The sequence below is a fragment of the Saccostrea cucullata genome, unplaced genomic scaffold, assembly GCF_032062105.1.
Source record: "Saccostrea cucullata isolate Sc308-1 unplaced genomic scaffold, CSIRO_AGI_Scuc_v1 ctg122, whole genome shotgun sequence".
In the NCBI taxonomy this organism is placed as follows: Eukaryota; Metazoa; Mollusca; class Bivalvia; order Ostreida; family Ostreidae; genus Saccostrea; species Saccostrea cuccullata.
The window spans coordinates 342,321-358,829 of record NW_026932975.1 but is presented as its reverse complement, the minus strand read 5'-3'; the positions used below and the strand labels follow the sequence as shown (position 1 = coordinate 358,829).

General features: G+C 34.0%; 1 protein-coding gene across 2 annotated transcripts; it reads left to right on the top strand.

Annotated features, from left to right (window-relative positions):
- Positions 1-216: 216 nt before the first annotated feature.
- Positions 217-10,751, top strand: LOC134236706 (protein phosphatase 2C-like domain-containing protein 1). Of its 2 annotated transcripts, XM_062718888.1 has the most exons (9): positions 217-250; positions 1,246-1,413; positions 6,179-6,471; positions 6,946-7,067; positions 7,311-7,533; positions 8,910-9,420; positions 9,566-9,667; positions 9,847-10,070; positions 10,238-10,751. In XM_062718888.1, exons 2-9 carry the CDS (start codon positions 1,284-1,286, stop codon positions 10,706-10,708), a joined length of 2,076 nt encoding a protein of 691 aa, XP_062574872.1. In that variant the 5' UTR covers positions 217-250; positions 1,246-1,283; the 3' UTR covers positions 10,709-10,751. The 2 variants fall into 2 exon arrangements, with proteins under 2 accessions (XP_062574872.1, XP_062574873.1); XM_062718889.1 differs by lacking the exons at positions 217-250; positions 1,246-1,413 and adding an exon at positions 4,546-4,820.
- Positions 10,752-16,509: the final 5,758 nt, after the last annotated feature.

Genomic DNA, 16,509 nt, shown 5'->3' with positions numbered 1-16,509 from the left:
ATACCTCATCAAAATTTCAAAAATAATGAATAATATCACACTGGCCTAGTACCTGTCTATGATTCTTTTTATTATTATTATTATTCTATTTCTTTCTTCTTTTTTTTTTATAGATTTTATTTCATTTTTATTAAGCAGCTTTGGCTGATTATGGTCTAAGGGAGGTAACTCTCAAAAAGGTAACGCATTACCGGTAACGGTTTTGTCTTTTATCCTCTAGATGTAAACTTCCTGTTGCTAGGATAAGCAGGTGCTCGATTAATTAATTAATTTTTTATTGTTTAATTCAACTTTATCATGATCATATATTCATCGACAAAATGTTTACCACATTATTATCACAGCTAAACACTGACAACATTATTTGATAAAGCCAATTCTTAGTCCGTGTCTAGTTTTAGTGGAAATACCAATACCATGTTATCCTTTTCCAAAGTCTTGAATTTAATACACTTATTTAAAAAAGACCGGACAACGTATATTGCCGTATTACATATTTTGAACAGCTGTGTAATGTGAAGGTCAGACAGGCTCGATTGCTGATGACAGTGGTCAGATAGCTTGGGGTTGGTAAAGCACCTTTATACTGCAGGGAATCTGTTAGGATTCTGATCTAGTCCCTTGCATTTAGTTAACTTACTGTTACATTTGGTGCCCTGAAAACCACAGAAGAAAGATCTTTCGGGATAGAATCTGACTTTGGAGGTAGAGACATACTTAAAGGAGGGAGAAATGTGGGAGTCGGACCAGCGTGATAGTCATTACCATTTAGCTCAAACGGTAGAAAGAATGTTCTTTCATTATAAATGATATGTCCTATGGACCCTGGCCTGTACCGAGACACATCGATTAACATTATTCTAACTAACTTGGCAGGTCTCTCGAAATGCAAGGTCAGCACAGGTCTGCTCACACTCCATCTTTTGACATAATGTGAAAATCAATAATATCAATGAAATACTGTAGAAGTACTTTTTTCCGCATGGTATTAATTAACACCATGTACGCGGTCACAAATTTTCCTCTGAATTTTGTCCCATCGAACTTAATGCATATATAAGGCATATAAGGAGCGTCTTAAGGTATCCGCATAATTTTATACCACCGGATTGAATAGAAATAGAGATTCTGTGGAATTATGACCCTGTGGAAAAAAGAATATCTACAGTATGTGAAAATGGTTCCTAAACAAGCTTGCACTTTATATATTTTTTCTTTGCATTTTGAATCTGAATTTTTCTTAAGGTTTCAGCCAGGTTGGGGACACAGCTGATTGTTGAGTCATGACGTCGATGGACAAGGAGACTACACCTATGTTTGAGGAAGCCACGGAGGATGAGTACTCGGACAGGTTTGATGAAGAGGAAGAACAACCGACACACCCAGCAAAAGGGGAGAATATCTACAGATCAGGTAAGGTCAAAGATCAATTTCCCCACAACTAGTAGAAAGTGTGTATTCTGACTGGCTAATGTGTGGATGATTCATGCTATAAAACAAGTTTTGGAAATGCTTTGCATGGTAAAACAGGCTTATAATGAAGTTCCAGGGATGAAGAATTCTGATTTATTTAAAAATGAATTCCACTACATCCAATAAGACTGGTTTGCAATAGTCCTGGATACCAAGCAGTTGAACTGGTTTTAGGGATGTTAAATAAACACTGAGCTATCTACCAAATCTGTGAAATTCATAGCCCCATGGTCAGGGGTTCTGGAATTAAGATGAGACTCTGATGATCATATAGTGAAAATGCATAAATTCTTCAAAGATCTCTTCTCCTGTATATTTAGCTGATAAAATAGGTGCATGATTATGATGAGTAATGGTGTCTCTTCCAAAATTGTGAATTTTTTGCCCCAGAGTCAAGGGTTCTGGTGTTAGGAGGGGGACTCAGTTGATCATATCTTTTTTGCCCCTGGACATTAAATAGAAATCATGAAAGAGTTATGTTGAGCATGTATGCCTTTCCATAAACTTTGAATTTCTGTGTTTAATAGAGTGGGGCTCTTACATCCATATACATCCTTGAATATCTCTTTCTTTATCTTCAGGTAATAGAAAAAAAAAATACGAAGCACATGGTAATGATAAGTAGAGCTAATTTAAAATAAAAATTATTTTCATTTCCATTTTACTTTTTTTACACTTTGTACTCCAATAGCATCTTTTTTCCAACACAAAATTTGTCACCCATTGCATATCAGATTATACAGGTTTCACTGTAGTTCATTATATACTATAGACGTACTTTTTTCCACGGGGTCATAATCCACAGAATTTCAATTTCTGTTTAATCCGCGGGTAGAAAATTATGCAGATTTTCTAGATTGTCTCTATGTGCCTAATGTTTATATTAAGTACGCTTGGACAAATTTCTGCGGAAAATTTGTAACCGCATACATAGCGTAAATTGATACCACGTGGAAAATCGTACTTCTACAGTAGAAATGAACTATGTATTTTATAGAAAATGGGTAATCAAAACATGAATTTAAAATATATTACTTTTCTATATTAGGGATAATGGCCATAGGTTTAGGCCTTTAATACCCCCCTACCCCCACTCTCACACTTTTTAATAGCCAGTATTTCACACGCAGTGTTCAAAAATTAATTTGCAGCATTGGTAAATCAGACATAAACAAATTTATACAGTTCAGAATAGAAATGGAATGTTAAAGAAATAAATAGAGAAAAAAAAAGAATATCTGTGATTTTGCCAAATTGAGTAACTATCATACTTACTTTGATTTACTGTACAGTTAATAGTTTACAAACCTCAATCAGTTATTTACACACATATCCCTTTATACATGTACATGTATTCCAATGTATAATATGCATAAATAAAGTCACATAACATACATGTTTTTGTTTAGACAGCTGATATTTCTCTTTAGAATGATTCCCATTGAATTTGTTGATAGTATTTCTCTATTTAACAAAGGGAATTACTCATCCCATTGTAAGATTTAATTTATAAGCAGATTGTGGCTATTTTTCTAAGACCAAACACATGTAATTTCCTGTTTCAGTGGTGAGTAGAAATTTGCAGAGTAAATATTTCAACTTTCACTAATTAATTGCCGTCAGAAGCTTAACTCTCTTGACATTTAAAAAAAATATTTTTTTGAATTAAAACATTTCTACTTTACAGCTGAACAAAATTCTCTTAGATAAATGGATATAAAAGACATTGTACTCAGACTAGATAAAAGTTATACATGTATATTGCATAGCAAAACCAGATTTTTTTGGTGTTCTTTTTTTATTTATTTACTTCAAGATGGAATTCATATTAATAACTTACAGTTGCATCAGGATTGGGACAGTTATAGATGTAGAGTTGGATCCCGTTATAATTTTTTTTTATTCCATCACACACATGATTTACTTTGCTTGGCCTAACACCAGATTTTGCCTCCTTTTATTCTGAGCAGGCCGAGAATCCCCTGGTAATCTCTGCCATTATAATGGACTGGCACCTGACTGGGGTTCTTCTCTGCGTTTTTCTTTATGTTTTATTCCTGTTGTATAGATCTGATATCACAACAATGCAGGACTTTATAAAAGAGGCTTTGCTGATTCTCAGAGTAGAAAGTGAGGTCCAAACGGAACTCAGTGCAGACTGATTTAAAATGACTGACATGTGAAGTTGCAGTGGTTTTGCTATGCAGGTGTTCTCAGATAGTACAAATGATTTAATGGGACATGTTGATGATTCAATAATTTCTTTCAACTTTTCAAAACCAAACTTCTCAACAAGGGGAGGCAACTGCGTGGTTTGAATCAGGGCTTCACATCAGATGCATGGGATCTTCTGGGATTTCAAATAAAAATTTTCATCAGTGTGAAAGAAATGAACAGCTTCTTTTAGGTTTTATAATTATCTGCAATTTTGATCTGAGTTTATACCACATGCTTTCTTTGCTACAAAGGATGCTAATGTTTGTGATAATTGCTTGGAAAAAACAGATTGAACGATTTACCTTACCTGGGAGCATTATATCCATTGATTGAGATTGGAATTAGATTGAAAAATTCTTCCACAGAAAAGGATCAATAGATAGATCTGATAGGAAATAACAAAGCAGGAACAAAAATGGAGTTTTGTTTGGGAAAATATTTACATGTAGTTAATGGATTTTGCATGCTTGCTCAAAATTGATCCGTCACAATTTGGGGGTGAAAAAAAACCCTTAAGAATCTTTTTACAGTCACCCAACAATAAACATATTGATGTCACAAATAATGAAACTTTAATATTTAATATCTTACAAAAGGAAAAAATGGAGGTTTTTGGGGGGATTTAATTAAAATGTGTTTGAATTTGGTGAGGTAGGATTGTTAATTGTATTGGATAACATTATAATCTGACATTGATTTTTAATGAAATCTGGTTGAATTGATTCCATACTGCCTGGTTGGTTGTTTAATTGTGTTGGACCTATAGATTCACCTGTACACAAAGCCCAGGCTCTATCTACATCCATGCTATTACATCAGGGTTAATGTGTAGCGATAAAGTGATTATACCTGTCTAAAGGTGTGGACTTATTAATTTTTTGGATGAAACCCTCTGCATTATTGGAGCTTACAGAGATTTCTCTGTGTTTTGTGAAACTCTCCGAGAAGAAATTGTTTTTTCAATGAGATAAGCTGATTTTTGCTGTTGGGTCCTTCGTGTCCTTAATTAGTAATTATGGAGGCCTGTAGAAAATCAAGTCTTGTCATGGAAGTGACAGCCAAAAGACACAATGAGATCCTTAAACTCAAATATGGGCATTTGTTGGAATGGATGTACATTGTTAATGGATGTAAGTGTAATACTGTAGATTCTGAAGTACTTTTTTCCGTGTGGTATTAATTTACGCTATGTATGTGGTCACAAACTTTCCATGGAAATTTGTACCATCGAACTTAATACACATATCAGGCATATAATGAGAGTCTTTAGATATCTGCGTAAATATCTAGCAACCAATTGAACAGAAATAAAGATTCCGCGGAATAATGACCCTGTGGAAAAAAGTAATGTCTACAATACCTTTAAAGACAATTAAGTTTTGTTAAGTTAAAAAGAAAGAATTTCATTGTGATATAGTATAGTAAGCAGTAATATTTGTTTGTGTGTCTGTTTGTGTGTCTTTGTGTATAACTGTGTTAGAAGGGAGTTTATTTTTTCTCAAATGCTTATGACCTGTCCTTGATTATAGTACACAGGTGGCTACGGGTGAATAAATTTTAACTTTAACAAGGGGAGATAACCAAGAAAAGACAAAAATAGGGTGGGGTCATTAAAAAATCTTCTTCTAAAGAACCACTGGGCCAAAAAAAGCTGAAACTTATGTGGAAGGATCCTGGGGTAGTGTAGATTATAAATTGTTCAAATCATGACCCCCATATTCATGACACAATGGTTTTCTTAGTTTTTCATAGAAATATATAGGAAAAATCTTTTAAAATCCTCTTCTAAGAACCACTGGGCCAGAAAAGCTGAAAGCTTATGTTATAAGCATCCTGGGGTAATGTAGATTCAAATTGTTCAAATCATGACCCTGTTGGGCGGGGCCACAATGGGGAATCCAAGTTTTACATAGAAATATATAGGAAAAATCTTTTAAAATCCTCTTCTCAAAAATTTCACTGGGAGAAAAGCTGAAACTTATTGTGGAAGCATCCTGTAAGTAATTTAGATTCTAAATTGTTCAAATCATGACCCCTAGGGGTTGGGCGTGTGCCACAATGGGGAATCAAAGTTTTACATAGAAATATATAGGAAAAATCTTTAAAAATCTTCTTCTCAAAAGTTTACTGGGCCAGGAAAGCTGAAACTTATGTGGAAGCATCCTGGGGTAGTGTAGATTTCAAACTGTCTAAATTATGATCAGTTGGGGTGGGGTCACAATATGTATTACAAAGGGAAAATCTGGTAAAGAACAGAATGGTCAAAGCTTCTCAGGTGAGTGATGTGGCCCATGGGCCTCTTATTTCATATTGTCCCTAGAGCAGTATTAATCAGTTTTGGAAAAATATATACAAATTTCATCAAAAAACCATATGTACATATAATCAGCAAACCCTTAATGACCTAGCATACTCTCTTTGATTTCTCTTATGGAAATTATTTGCAAATTAAGTTGATAATGATGCATAACCAATATTTATTTTTCAGATACCCCGGAGACCAACATTACAGAACTCCCCTCTAACCCTGACATCTCAATACGATGTGATCGATGCAAAATATACATCAATCTCCGAGCCCTGCACGAACACCGGGTATACCATGATGCCTTGGAGGTGATGAAATACCAGGGTAAAAATAAACCAACATCAATAGATGGCCTCAGAAAGAGACGTCAGATTATACTGCGAAAGATTCGTGAACAAAAAGAAACACCAAAACAGCTCCAGGCAATACAAGAACTCAATGATGCTTATGAATTTCTTAAAGCTGATGTGCAGGTATACTTTTTTAATTATTCAAAATATAAGCATGGTGCATAGTACTGACTTTATTATAGAACATTACGTTTTTAAATCATTCCATAAAATAACTTCTGAACAGATATTAAAATGATCTTGAAAGTTTATAGCCATGACAGTCAATGGAACATCAATGCTCTGCATATATTGTTACAGTAGTATACTGTATAAATTCTGAAGTTTAATTTTATGTGCATGATTTCAAATGAAGAGAAGTGTATATTAAAATTTGGCTCTTAGGAAACCAATGGGACCCGAATATTTTTTTATTATAACCAAGATTCTTAATTAATATCCTTACAAGGAACTTGGTAAAATGTTGTCTAAGAGATTTAAAAGAATTCCTTTTAATCAAGATTTCCTTATAAGCAAGTTCTTTATAACTGGGTTTAATTTATAACTGGGTTTAACTATATGTCTTTGAGGTATTGATGATATTGATGGAATGTTTAGGGTACATTTGAACTGGAGCGGCAGAACAGAGAAGAGATAAACACAGATGTCCGTGGAGTCGCTGTCAACTGCAGCCCGACCTGTGTGTTTGCTCTTGGCATGTGTTCCTCACAGAACGACAGGTATACAATCCTCTAAAAGTTGTTTGAGATAAGTTATTTCTTGTCAAGCTGTCAAAAAAATACACACACAGATAATAATTTGACCAAATTATTGGCTTTTCTTATTCATTTTTTAATTGGAACAAAGTCTTTCTTGTTTGCTTTGTTGAGGATGAAATGAAGGATTAATTTGCTCAGAACATTTCAACTTGAAACGAAATTCTATCACCGTGTGTTCTCATTGAGCTTATATTCTCATTTCAGATGGAAGAGTTACATGGAGGACACTAAAGTTTACCAGGACTGCTTTGGGGAGGACAGAAATAAGTGTTATTTTGGTTTGTTTGATGGTTACCATGGGAGATTTGCTGCGGACATGGCTGCTGCTGAGCTCCACCATCTTTTGCTCAACGAGATGACCAAGTTTGATCCGAAGACCAAATCCACAATGGCTACAAATGCCCTGGACACTACTGATGTCTCACAGGTACATGTTCATAAGGAACTCATTTCTTCCCTATCTACTAGTACATCTACTGGATTCATTAGAAACTGTTGCACTTGTAGGCACTTTATTCCTAAGTTCATTAGAAAACCTATAGAAAGAAAAAAAAAGAAGGATAGAAATCCTCCAAGTTATTTTCAACTAAATGCATTCATTAAAAATTTGGCAAATCTTTTGCTTGAAGCTGTCTATATGAGGGGTGATCAAAGAGTTAGCGAACTAATTGAATAACTTTCATAAAAGAAACAATATTTGGTTTCAGTGTTGATTACTTTTTAAATTAGTCCGTTCCGACTTTAATGCACATCTGCCACCATTCTGCTCATGCGCAAATCACGTGATATAGGCGGTCACGTGACCCCCCTCCATTGCGTTCTGTCACAAAAGCTGAAATATTTTTCTGAGTTTTATATTTCTTTCCATGTAAGTTAATTTCTGTAACAAGAACAGTTCATTTGCCAGAAATGGTCAAATCTTGGCAACAGAATGGGTGGATAAGAATATCCTTTTCAAAAATAAGCATGGCGATCATCAAAACCAAAATCTTCTGTCTCGGGAGAGACATTCATACAAGGTGCATAAATAGTGGGTGCCCCCTTTTATCATATCTAATTTGTTTAAAATCTAAAGTAAACCATATCTTAGGTAAATGATAATTATATAATTGTTAAAATATTCAACTATTTTTCAAAGTGTATATCGGACGTCTTTGATAGCAAATTGCTTAATTAAAAACACACCTCTTTTCAAACTTGCTTTCACTATGCAACATAACAAGTGACATTTTTAACCATCTGCCTTTCCTCACTAAAACGATAAATCCAATTATTGATCAAATTTATAGTTCAAATTATAATACGCCACGTCAAAAGGATTTCTAAGATATTGGATAAATTTTAAAGTCGTTTCTTGAACGAGTACGACTGAGACACTATTTTTCGTCACATGTGACCTACATAGTGACGTCATTTTCACATTGTGACATCAGAAACAAGGAACAAAGCTTTATTCAGCATATGCTGTTTATAGAACTTGTGTATGGCTATGTCTGTACTAAATTTTTTTCTTAGCTGAATTAATTATGGTTTTGTAGATATAGAGATAGTTTGCGCACTTTTTGATCACCCCTCGTACTTTGGAAAATTGGCTCAATTTCTATTTATCCACCAATGATGTGTAAAAGGTAAAAATAAAAAAATGAAGCAGCTCTTTCCAGTAGGTACAAAAATATTCAGCAACAAGCTGAATACCTGGTAATAGACTTTATGTATATTCTTTTCTCCTTTATTTATACCTACCCAGTAGTATAAATTTAAAATGTAAAGATCAATTCCTTTCTTTTTTTCTTTTTTGTGTAGTACTCATTTGAGCGTCCTGACACCAAGGAGAGCGAGCGAGTAGTCCTCCATGAGAGCAGTGTGGATATTGTCCATCAGATCATTAACATGTGTGAAGACAAGTACGAAGAACTCATCACTCCCAGGGCCATCAAGTCTGCCAAAAAAGACAACGAACAGAAAGAAAACAGAAAAAAGAAACAAAAGGCACCTTTTACAATCAAAATGGAGTCTGCTCTCGCCAAGTCCTACTACTTGACTGACATCTTATTGTCCTATGGCAAAGACGAAAGGTCAAAGGTCAGGTGGAGTGGTTGTTCGGCCTTGACCGTTGTTATACAGGGTGGGGATAAGTCGGAGCAATCTGGGTATCCGATTTCTCCAGTGGCAGAGGAGGACGAGGAAAGAAAGACTGACATTTACATGTCCCGCCCTCCTACGCTGGAGAACAAATTGGACCAATCACAGCCAGCAAGTACCATGGGCTTTGATCCACCCCGAGAAATGGGCATGATCTACCTAGCCAATGCAGGTATGCACTGGTACATGTAGTAGTACTGCTGTTTTTACATTACAACAAAAACACTTTGCTGTAGATAAACACTTAATAATTTCCTTGTAATTTTCTTCCTTTTCTTGATGCGTAATATTTATTGATTTATTTCATGGCAAATAAGGAAATGTCCATGGTGTACTGGTTAGAGGAAACAGGGCATACAAACTCACAAAGGACCATACACCACAGAATGAAAAGGAAAAGAACCGTGTTATCAAAGCAGGTCAGTGATATTTCCTAAAAAGATGGCACCTGCACATATAGCAGTCCAAAATTTCAGTTAACTGTACAATTGAATTTAAAACAGGAGGAAATTTTATTTTGCATACATTTAGTAAAATGAACAATAACAAAAGTTTCAATTATTTACTATCAGTACATGTATATACTGATGTTCTGTAGGAGCAGACATAAGTCTGAGTGAGAGGGAAATGAGGGTAAGAGGAGTGGTAGCCACCACACGAGGACTCGGTAACCATGGTGATGTGGTGCTGAAGAATAGTGTTATTGTGGAGCCACACACTATGTCAGTCGCTGTGGACCAGTACTGCCAGTTTCTGCTGCTAGCCTCTCATGGAGTCTGGGAAGTTTTCTCTGAGACAGAGGCTGCTAACCTACTTTTGAAGGTATGGTCAACCACAGTTGTACATCTATTGCTTAAATTTTAATAATGCAAATCCCAGTTATGACATTGTAATGAATATGCATATATTTTGTGCACTTTTAAAAAAATGTGTTTTTACTATTGATATGCTCTTCCCAACAAGCATTGAATTAATTTTTGTGCTTTCAGTTACTCCCTAGCAACTTTATACCAGCCCCAAGTAAAATAAGCACCACTCTCAGGCCTTTAATAGAGGAGTCCAACAGTCAGGCCAATATTTCCTTGATCACCCAGACCCCACGAAGAGTGTCCTTCTCAGAACCAGCGGACGACCGCCTGAAGATGTCACCCAGGGCTTCCACGATGATAGACAATGAGAAAAACAATTCTGACGAGGATATGAAGACAGAAAATGGCAGCCATGTTGGTCCGTATGACGAGGAATCTGGAAATGAGGCTGACGTGGAGACATATGGTGACTTCCTGTCATTGCCTAGCAACTCACGACTATCTAACTATAATCCCTCTATGACTCGGGATCAGTTTCAGAGGGATCTGGCTCGCACTATGGCAGAGCACCTTGTTCAGGCTGCGTTGCTTGCTGGGGCCAAGAACAATATTACAGTTATGGTTGCATTATTACCAGGATGTGGAGTTTAGTAAAAATTAATTATAAACAAGGAAAAAGATCCATGAATTACTGATTTTAAAACTGAGTGTTGTTCTTTGACTGTGATATATAATATTTATTTTAACATACCAGGTTACTGACTTTTTCAAGAACTTGGATATCAGTGCATAATTATAACAGACTGCATTAGTTCTTATGCATTTTAAATTTCTCATAATATATTTTTGATGATTTTTTTTTTATCATTGAGAACAGATGTGAGGAGGTGCTTGATATAATTTTGTTACTACTGAAGTTATTGGAAGATATTATGCCTAGTGATATATCATTGTGGTTAAGTGGTATTGATCAATTTTATAAGTACAAACATAATGAGGATATTTCAGCAATGGGAAATGACTAAAGCAATTGAGGGCAATTGTACTTTGACACTTGATTACTGTTTTACTAAATTCGTTTCAATTCTGTCTTTTAATGATTGCTTTTTCACATTTTATAAATGAAAAAAAAAAATAACGGTCATATATGGTTTTGGGATTTAACTGTACAATGGTATATAAGAGGCTTTGTTCTTATTTAAGTACTAGTAATCTTAAAAGAGCTTTGTCATGAATAAAAGGGAAACTATAATATGTTACTTCATCTTCATATACAACAAAAATAAAATCTTTAAAGCATATCCAAAATTGCATCTTTACTTCAATGATTCATTGTATCAATCACATACAGTAAAACTCACTCATAGGGAAATGGGATGTGAGGGATTGGGGAAAGAAGGGTGGGTGGGTGGGGGTTGGGGGTTGGGCGTTAGGTTGTCTCAGCCCTTTTATATCTTTCTTGTAAGAATGGAAGGATGAAAGGATTGGTTACAAGTGTTTAAAAGAACTAGAAATTCATATCTCCAGGACTTCCTTATCAAAATGTTTTACTGTGTTTAATCATTAAATACTACATTTACTTTAGGGCAAAAGAATAACTTTCTTAAAAGCTCTGATAAAACTAATTCTTGAACTATATATTCAAGACCAAAATTAAACTAAAAAAAAATTCAATAAGATTTTATCAGTCTTGTGGAAGAATTATTGTAAAATTTATTTATTTATATTTATTTATTACCCTACAGGTAGATAGAAATTCATTCAGACAATATGCTTTCTTTTGTTGTTAGATGGGATTTAATCAGGTTGGGCACACACCCCCAAATGGTCATTAAACCCCTGTTTGGTGGTCAATCGCCCATATCGGCGTCTTTATTACCTACATGTACCAAATGGGAGAGAAAAATCGTTTGGTTCAGTTCTCTGCAATAACATGAAATGGCGCATAATTTCAACTCACGGGGAATAAAATATAGATATTTTTCTAAACTTTGAACGAAAAAAATCAGAATTTCAACGCGGACATCTTTGCGCAGTGTCGTTCAAATATTTGACAAAATCGTCACCTATGTAAACAAGAGTAACTTTTCTGTGTTTTAACTTAAAAAGAAAAATTCCCTCCATCTCGCGCGTAGTTGAGCCTATCAATCGTGTTTATCACTTCATATTCCTGTCATCCGGGTAACCGATCAATTATCTTAACCAATTAAAAATGACGATCTTTTCCAAACTTGGGTCAAAAGACTGATTTCACTACGGAGGCCCATTAGTGTAAATTTTCAAAAAGTAAAATACGATGAAAGGTAAAAATTCTCTTTTATATTGTTTATTTCGTATGTTATGGCTTTATTTTTTACAAAAATACGACATGCCGTGAATTTTTGATAAAATAATCGCTCAAAAACTCTAACCTTGGAATAGAAATAAGAATAATTGCAAATGTCACTTTGTAAATTTTTTATTCAAAAATTTTTTAATAAATATAGTAGATACATCATAGATATGCATATGAAACCACAAAGGGTCGCACAGAAATCGTAACTTCATCCTAAAAGAAAATAAAAAATAAATGTTACATTCAAATGTAGAAAAAATGAATATTATAGCAGTAAGTGCCCACCATACGAATACAATACGAGGAGCTCGTGTTTAACGGGATTTTATAGAGATTTATACAGACGCAGATTGAAAGATCGTTTGAAAAGTTACTTCTCTAGACTAACACCTCTTGTTTAAATATATTTTTTACCAAACTATACACAATAAAATACTTTTTCGTATTGTTTGAGCAAATAGTTCGGCCGTCACGCACAACCGTGGGTTTTGTTTTTACGAAGTTCCAAAGAAATTCCACATGGAAAATTGACTTAATTGCATTAAATGTACGAGGAATATGTTAATTAAAATTCTCCAATGCCTAAGTAAATGCGCTTTTGCTTTATTTTAATAAAATTTGGATTTGAATAAAAAAGACCACCATTTGGTAGGTAAAAAAGACGCCGATATGGGCGATTGACCACCAAACGGGGGTTTAATGACCATTTGGGGGTGTGTGCCCAACCTGTTAATGTTGCAGCTGTTGCAGTGAAAATATAAAACCCATGTAAGCGGTTTACAATGTATGAACTATATTTTTTCTGTAGTAGCTGCAATGTTTATATTTATGTCAGTATATATATCTGGTCATCATATAACATAGGATTATAAATACCTTCATTTTTACCGGCCGCCAGGAGGCGGTCGGTTATATGATATGAAAGTTTTAAGTCGCTGTGCGTTTCTGCGGAGTTAACAATTTAAATAAAAATATTCAACATTCATATCGCTGGCGAATCAATATTAAACAAAGATTGTCTAAATGTTTAGGAAAAGCACAATAATCGTAAAATTAAATTTTATAAATAATGGGGTAAATATTTCATCCAATCCTGATTGACAAACTCTGATATAACTGAAGTGCGGAGAAAATTAGTGCGAGTGTTAGGCATAGTCTAAAACAAAGACCGCGTTGTAAATCAACAATTTTACTTTCTCTTTTTAAAACAGGATCTGCTGTATTTATTTGAAATGAAGTGTATATTTAAACATTTCCTATGGATGTTTTTCAAAAATATGATGAAATATTGATTTCTTAAAAGCAAAGAATATTACGAGTCGACATGTTAGTCCAGGAGACTAGGAAAGAGCGCGTTTTACAATGTGCCAAACATTTTCCCGCCACATCTCAACACCAAAACAAAGAGATTGAAAGAGAAGATCTAGAAGGAGTTGGGGGGGGGGGGTTAACATCCTCTAAGAGAGAGTGAGGAGCCCCACATATTATATATTTGTTGCGTTTTTATTAAGGTAAAACTATAGCTAAGTTTAAACTTCAGTTTTGTACGTTTTATGTAAAAACTACTTAAACAGCAAACTCACCAGAGTTCGTTAAGTTGTACCAAACTGAGTGCAGAGAGGCAGAGGACTATGCACAGTTTATATTGCCTATACATGTTATATTGTACATGCATTATGCATGAAGAAATCGGCATTGTCGCGTGCATTTTTTTTTTTCGTGTCACGAGGATATTTTAACAGATAAATTAATATAAGAAATTAAAAAAAACACAGCAAATTTCAGTCTCTAAAATAATTTCAACAGTTATATAAATTGGTTTGCGGCCGATTTTTGACGCTTGCGTCAATATGTTTCTTGTGTATTATTGATATTATACTTCTTCATATGTTTCATTGGCGTATTTAAGACCACTGCAAAAAAAATCTGTCTGTAACTATACAGGTGACTTGCTTCATATAGCAAATGTGTAACCAAAAGAGAGAAAATGTTAAGAATTTTTAAGCGCTAAGCGCGCATGCGCAAGCGCTTATTAGGGTGTCTTTAGATTCCATGATGATTTACATGATCTTTTAATCAACGACCTCTACCGGCCATATATACGACTGCGTTCAGTGCCATAGTTGCTAGTAAACTTACGTGTAGTTTAATGCTACATACTCAATCGTTTTGAAAACACAGCTCGTCTACCTGTAAATTGTTAATTCTATTATAATACAATCATATGCATTTAATTTATAACAATATATGTGAAAAAGCATGCCAAAATTGAATGTGTGAGATTTTACGTTTAGATCATTCCTTCATTTAGTATACCGGTATATACAGCATGTCGCGTGATGCAAAGTCTAATCCAAGTAGGATTGCAGTATTTCAATCTTAGCATAAATATTTATAATAAAATTCTTTACGTGGCTGCTAGGCTAGCAAAATTCTTGTTCGAAATTCGTATCTGTACTTAAATTCCATCTACCACTAAGATCCTGAACGCGCCCCTAACACGCCCTTTATGAATAATGATATAATTATGTAAACAAATGGAGTTCTTTAATGCCTTTTATGGGCTCCTATTGTTAACCTAAATTATCTCCGTGGTGTAATATATATGGTTCTTTTTAAAGGTGATTATATCTTTTAAAATAAATGTATATTATGTTCGATTTCAAAATGATGAACTCAATTTCGAGGAGTGATACAGCACTAAGCTTACGAAATACAGCACAACTGAGCAAGTTATGTAACTCTACCAAGTCGTCTAAAAATATACAACTGGAAATCCCCGACCCTCTGTCGGCTACTTTATTGTAGGCGTTATCATAATAGGTGTTAATTAGTAGAGGCAATATTAACTTTCGTATGTATGGAAATCCTGTGTTTGTGGATAATGGCGGATCTTATCTCTGAACAATATTGTGCATATTAATAAGTACTGGCAAACACCAATTATTATGTCACAAATCTTATTTCTGCAGTGTAAGTCGAAAAAGTTAATACAAGTACCCTAAAAAGATTTAATGCGCACGTGTATTTAAAAGTTTCAATGAGTATTTAAAAATCAAATTGGAATCAAATCTATTAGTACATGTACGATTCCATTAAAAAAATGTTTAACTAGGTTCTATATATAGTCTTTATCTGTAACAAAATATTTTGATGCAAACAATTCCTTTAGACTGAACGCTTGGGTGTTGTGGCTATTTCATTTTTGTCAGCATGTTTTACATAGTGAAGAAAAAAAAAACTGAAGCATTTTAAAGTAATTCCGCCAAAATGAGTCAAAGGAAAATACTCATGAATTTTAATATAATGATATATTTTTATTTCTAAGTAGAAGAGTACTAGTATTTAATTTAACATTTTTATTTTAAAAAGAAATATTGACAAATCAGCTTCAAATATTACACGAGAAAAAGAATGGTCAAACGTTTTTAATTTTCGGTACAAATAAATTATAATTCATGTGCGTGAGAGTCAGAGATAAAGGATAAGAATGGTTTTTCATCACAATGACAAAAAGACAAATGCAGTACCTTAAACCCAAAATTTATATTATACATGTAGCAATGTTATGAAAAAAGAAGTAAAGTCTTCGGGGATTTTTGTTACATGTTGATATCAACATGCTGTATGAATAGGGATTGGTATCACAATAAATGAGAAATATTGAAAAAAAATATTGTTATGTTATTCAACTGTAGCATATTCAATACAAAATTTAAAAGTTCAATTTCTATTCATTATTTGTATACCCAGTAACTTTTACTGATTGCTTGTATATATTACAAGTTCCCATGCTAGGAATTTTTTTTTTTTTTGTAAAACCGTTTATATAAAAATTATAACTTTATAAATATCTATGACTAAATAAAAACAGTTCAAACAAAATATTAAGCCATTTTAAAAATCTTTTAATCATAATCTTAATTATATGTTATCATTAAGGATGTTTTAAATTAAACAAATAAAAAATAATATCTCAATTCTCCCTGTGCACTTTCAAACACAACCGCCAATAGATCGATCACCTATGCGGCCGATAATAACAAAGACAGGCACGGTCGCCAACAGTTAGTTTTGAATTTTAGTAAGTACGAATATTATTCTTGAGAGTACAATG

Coding starts and splice junctions, on each gene's coding strand:
- LOC134236706 (XM_062718888.1), top strand. CDS start 1,284: ATGACGTCGATGGACAAGGAGACTACACCTATGTTTGAGGAAGCCACG. Junction 1,414..6,178: donor GGAGAATATCTACAGATCAG/GTAAGGTCAAAG, acceptor TTTATTTTTCAG/ATACCCCGGAGACCAACATT. Junction 9,421..9,565: donor GATCTACCTAGCCAATGCAG/GTATGCACTGGT, acceptor ATGGCAAATAAG/GAAATGTCCATGGTGTACTG.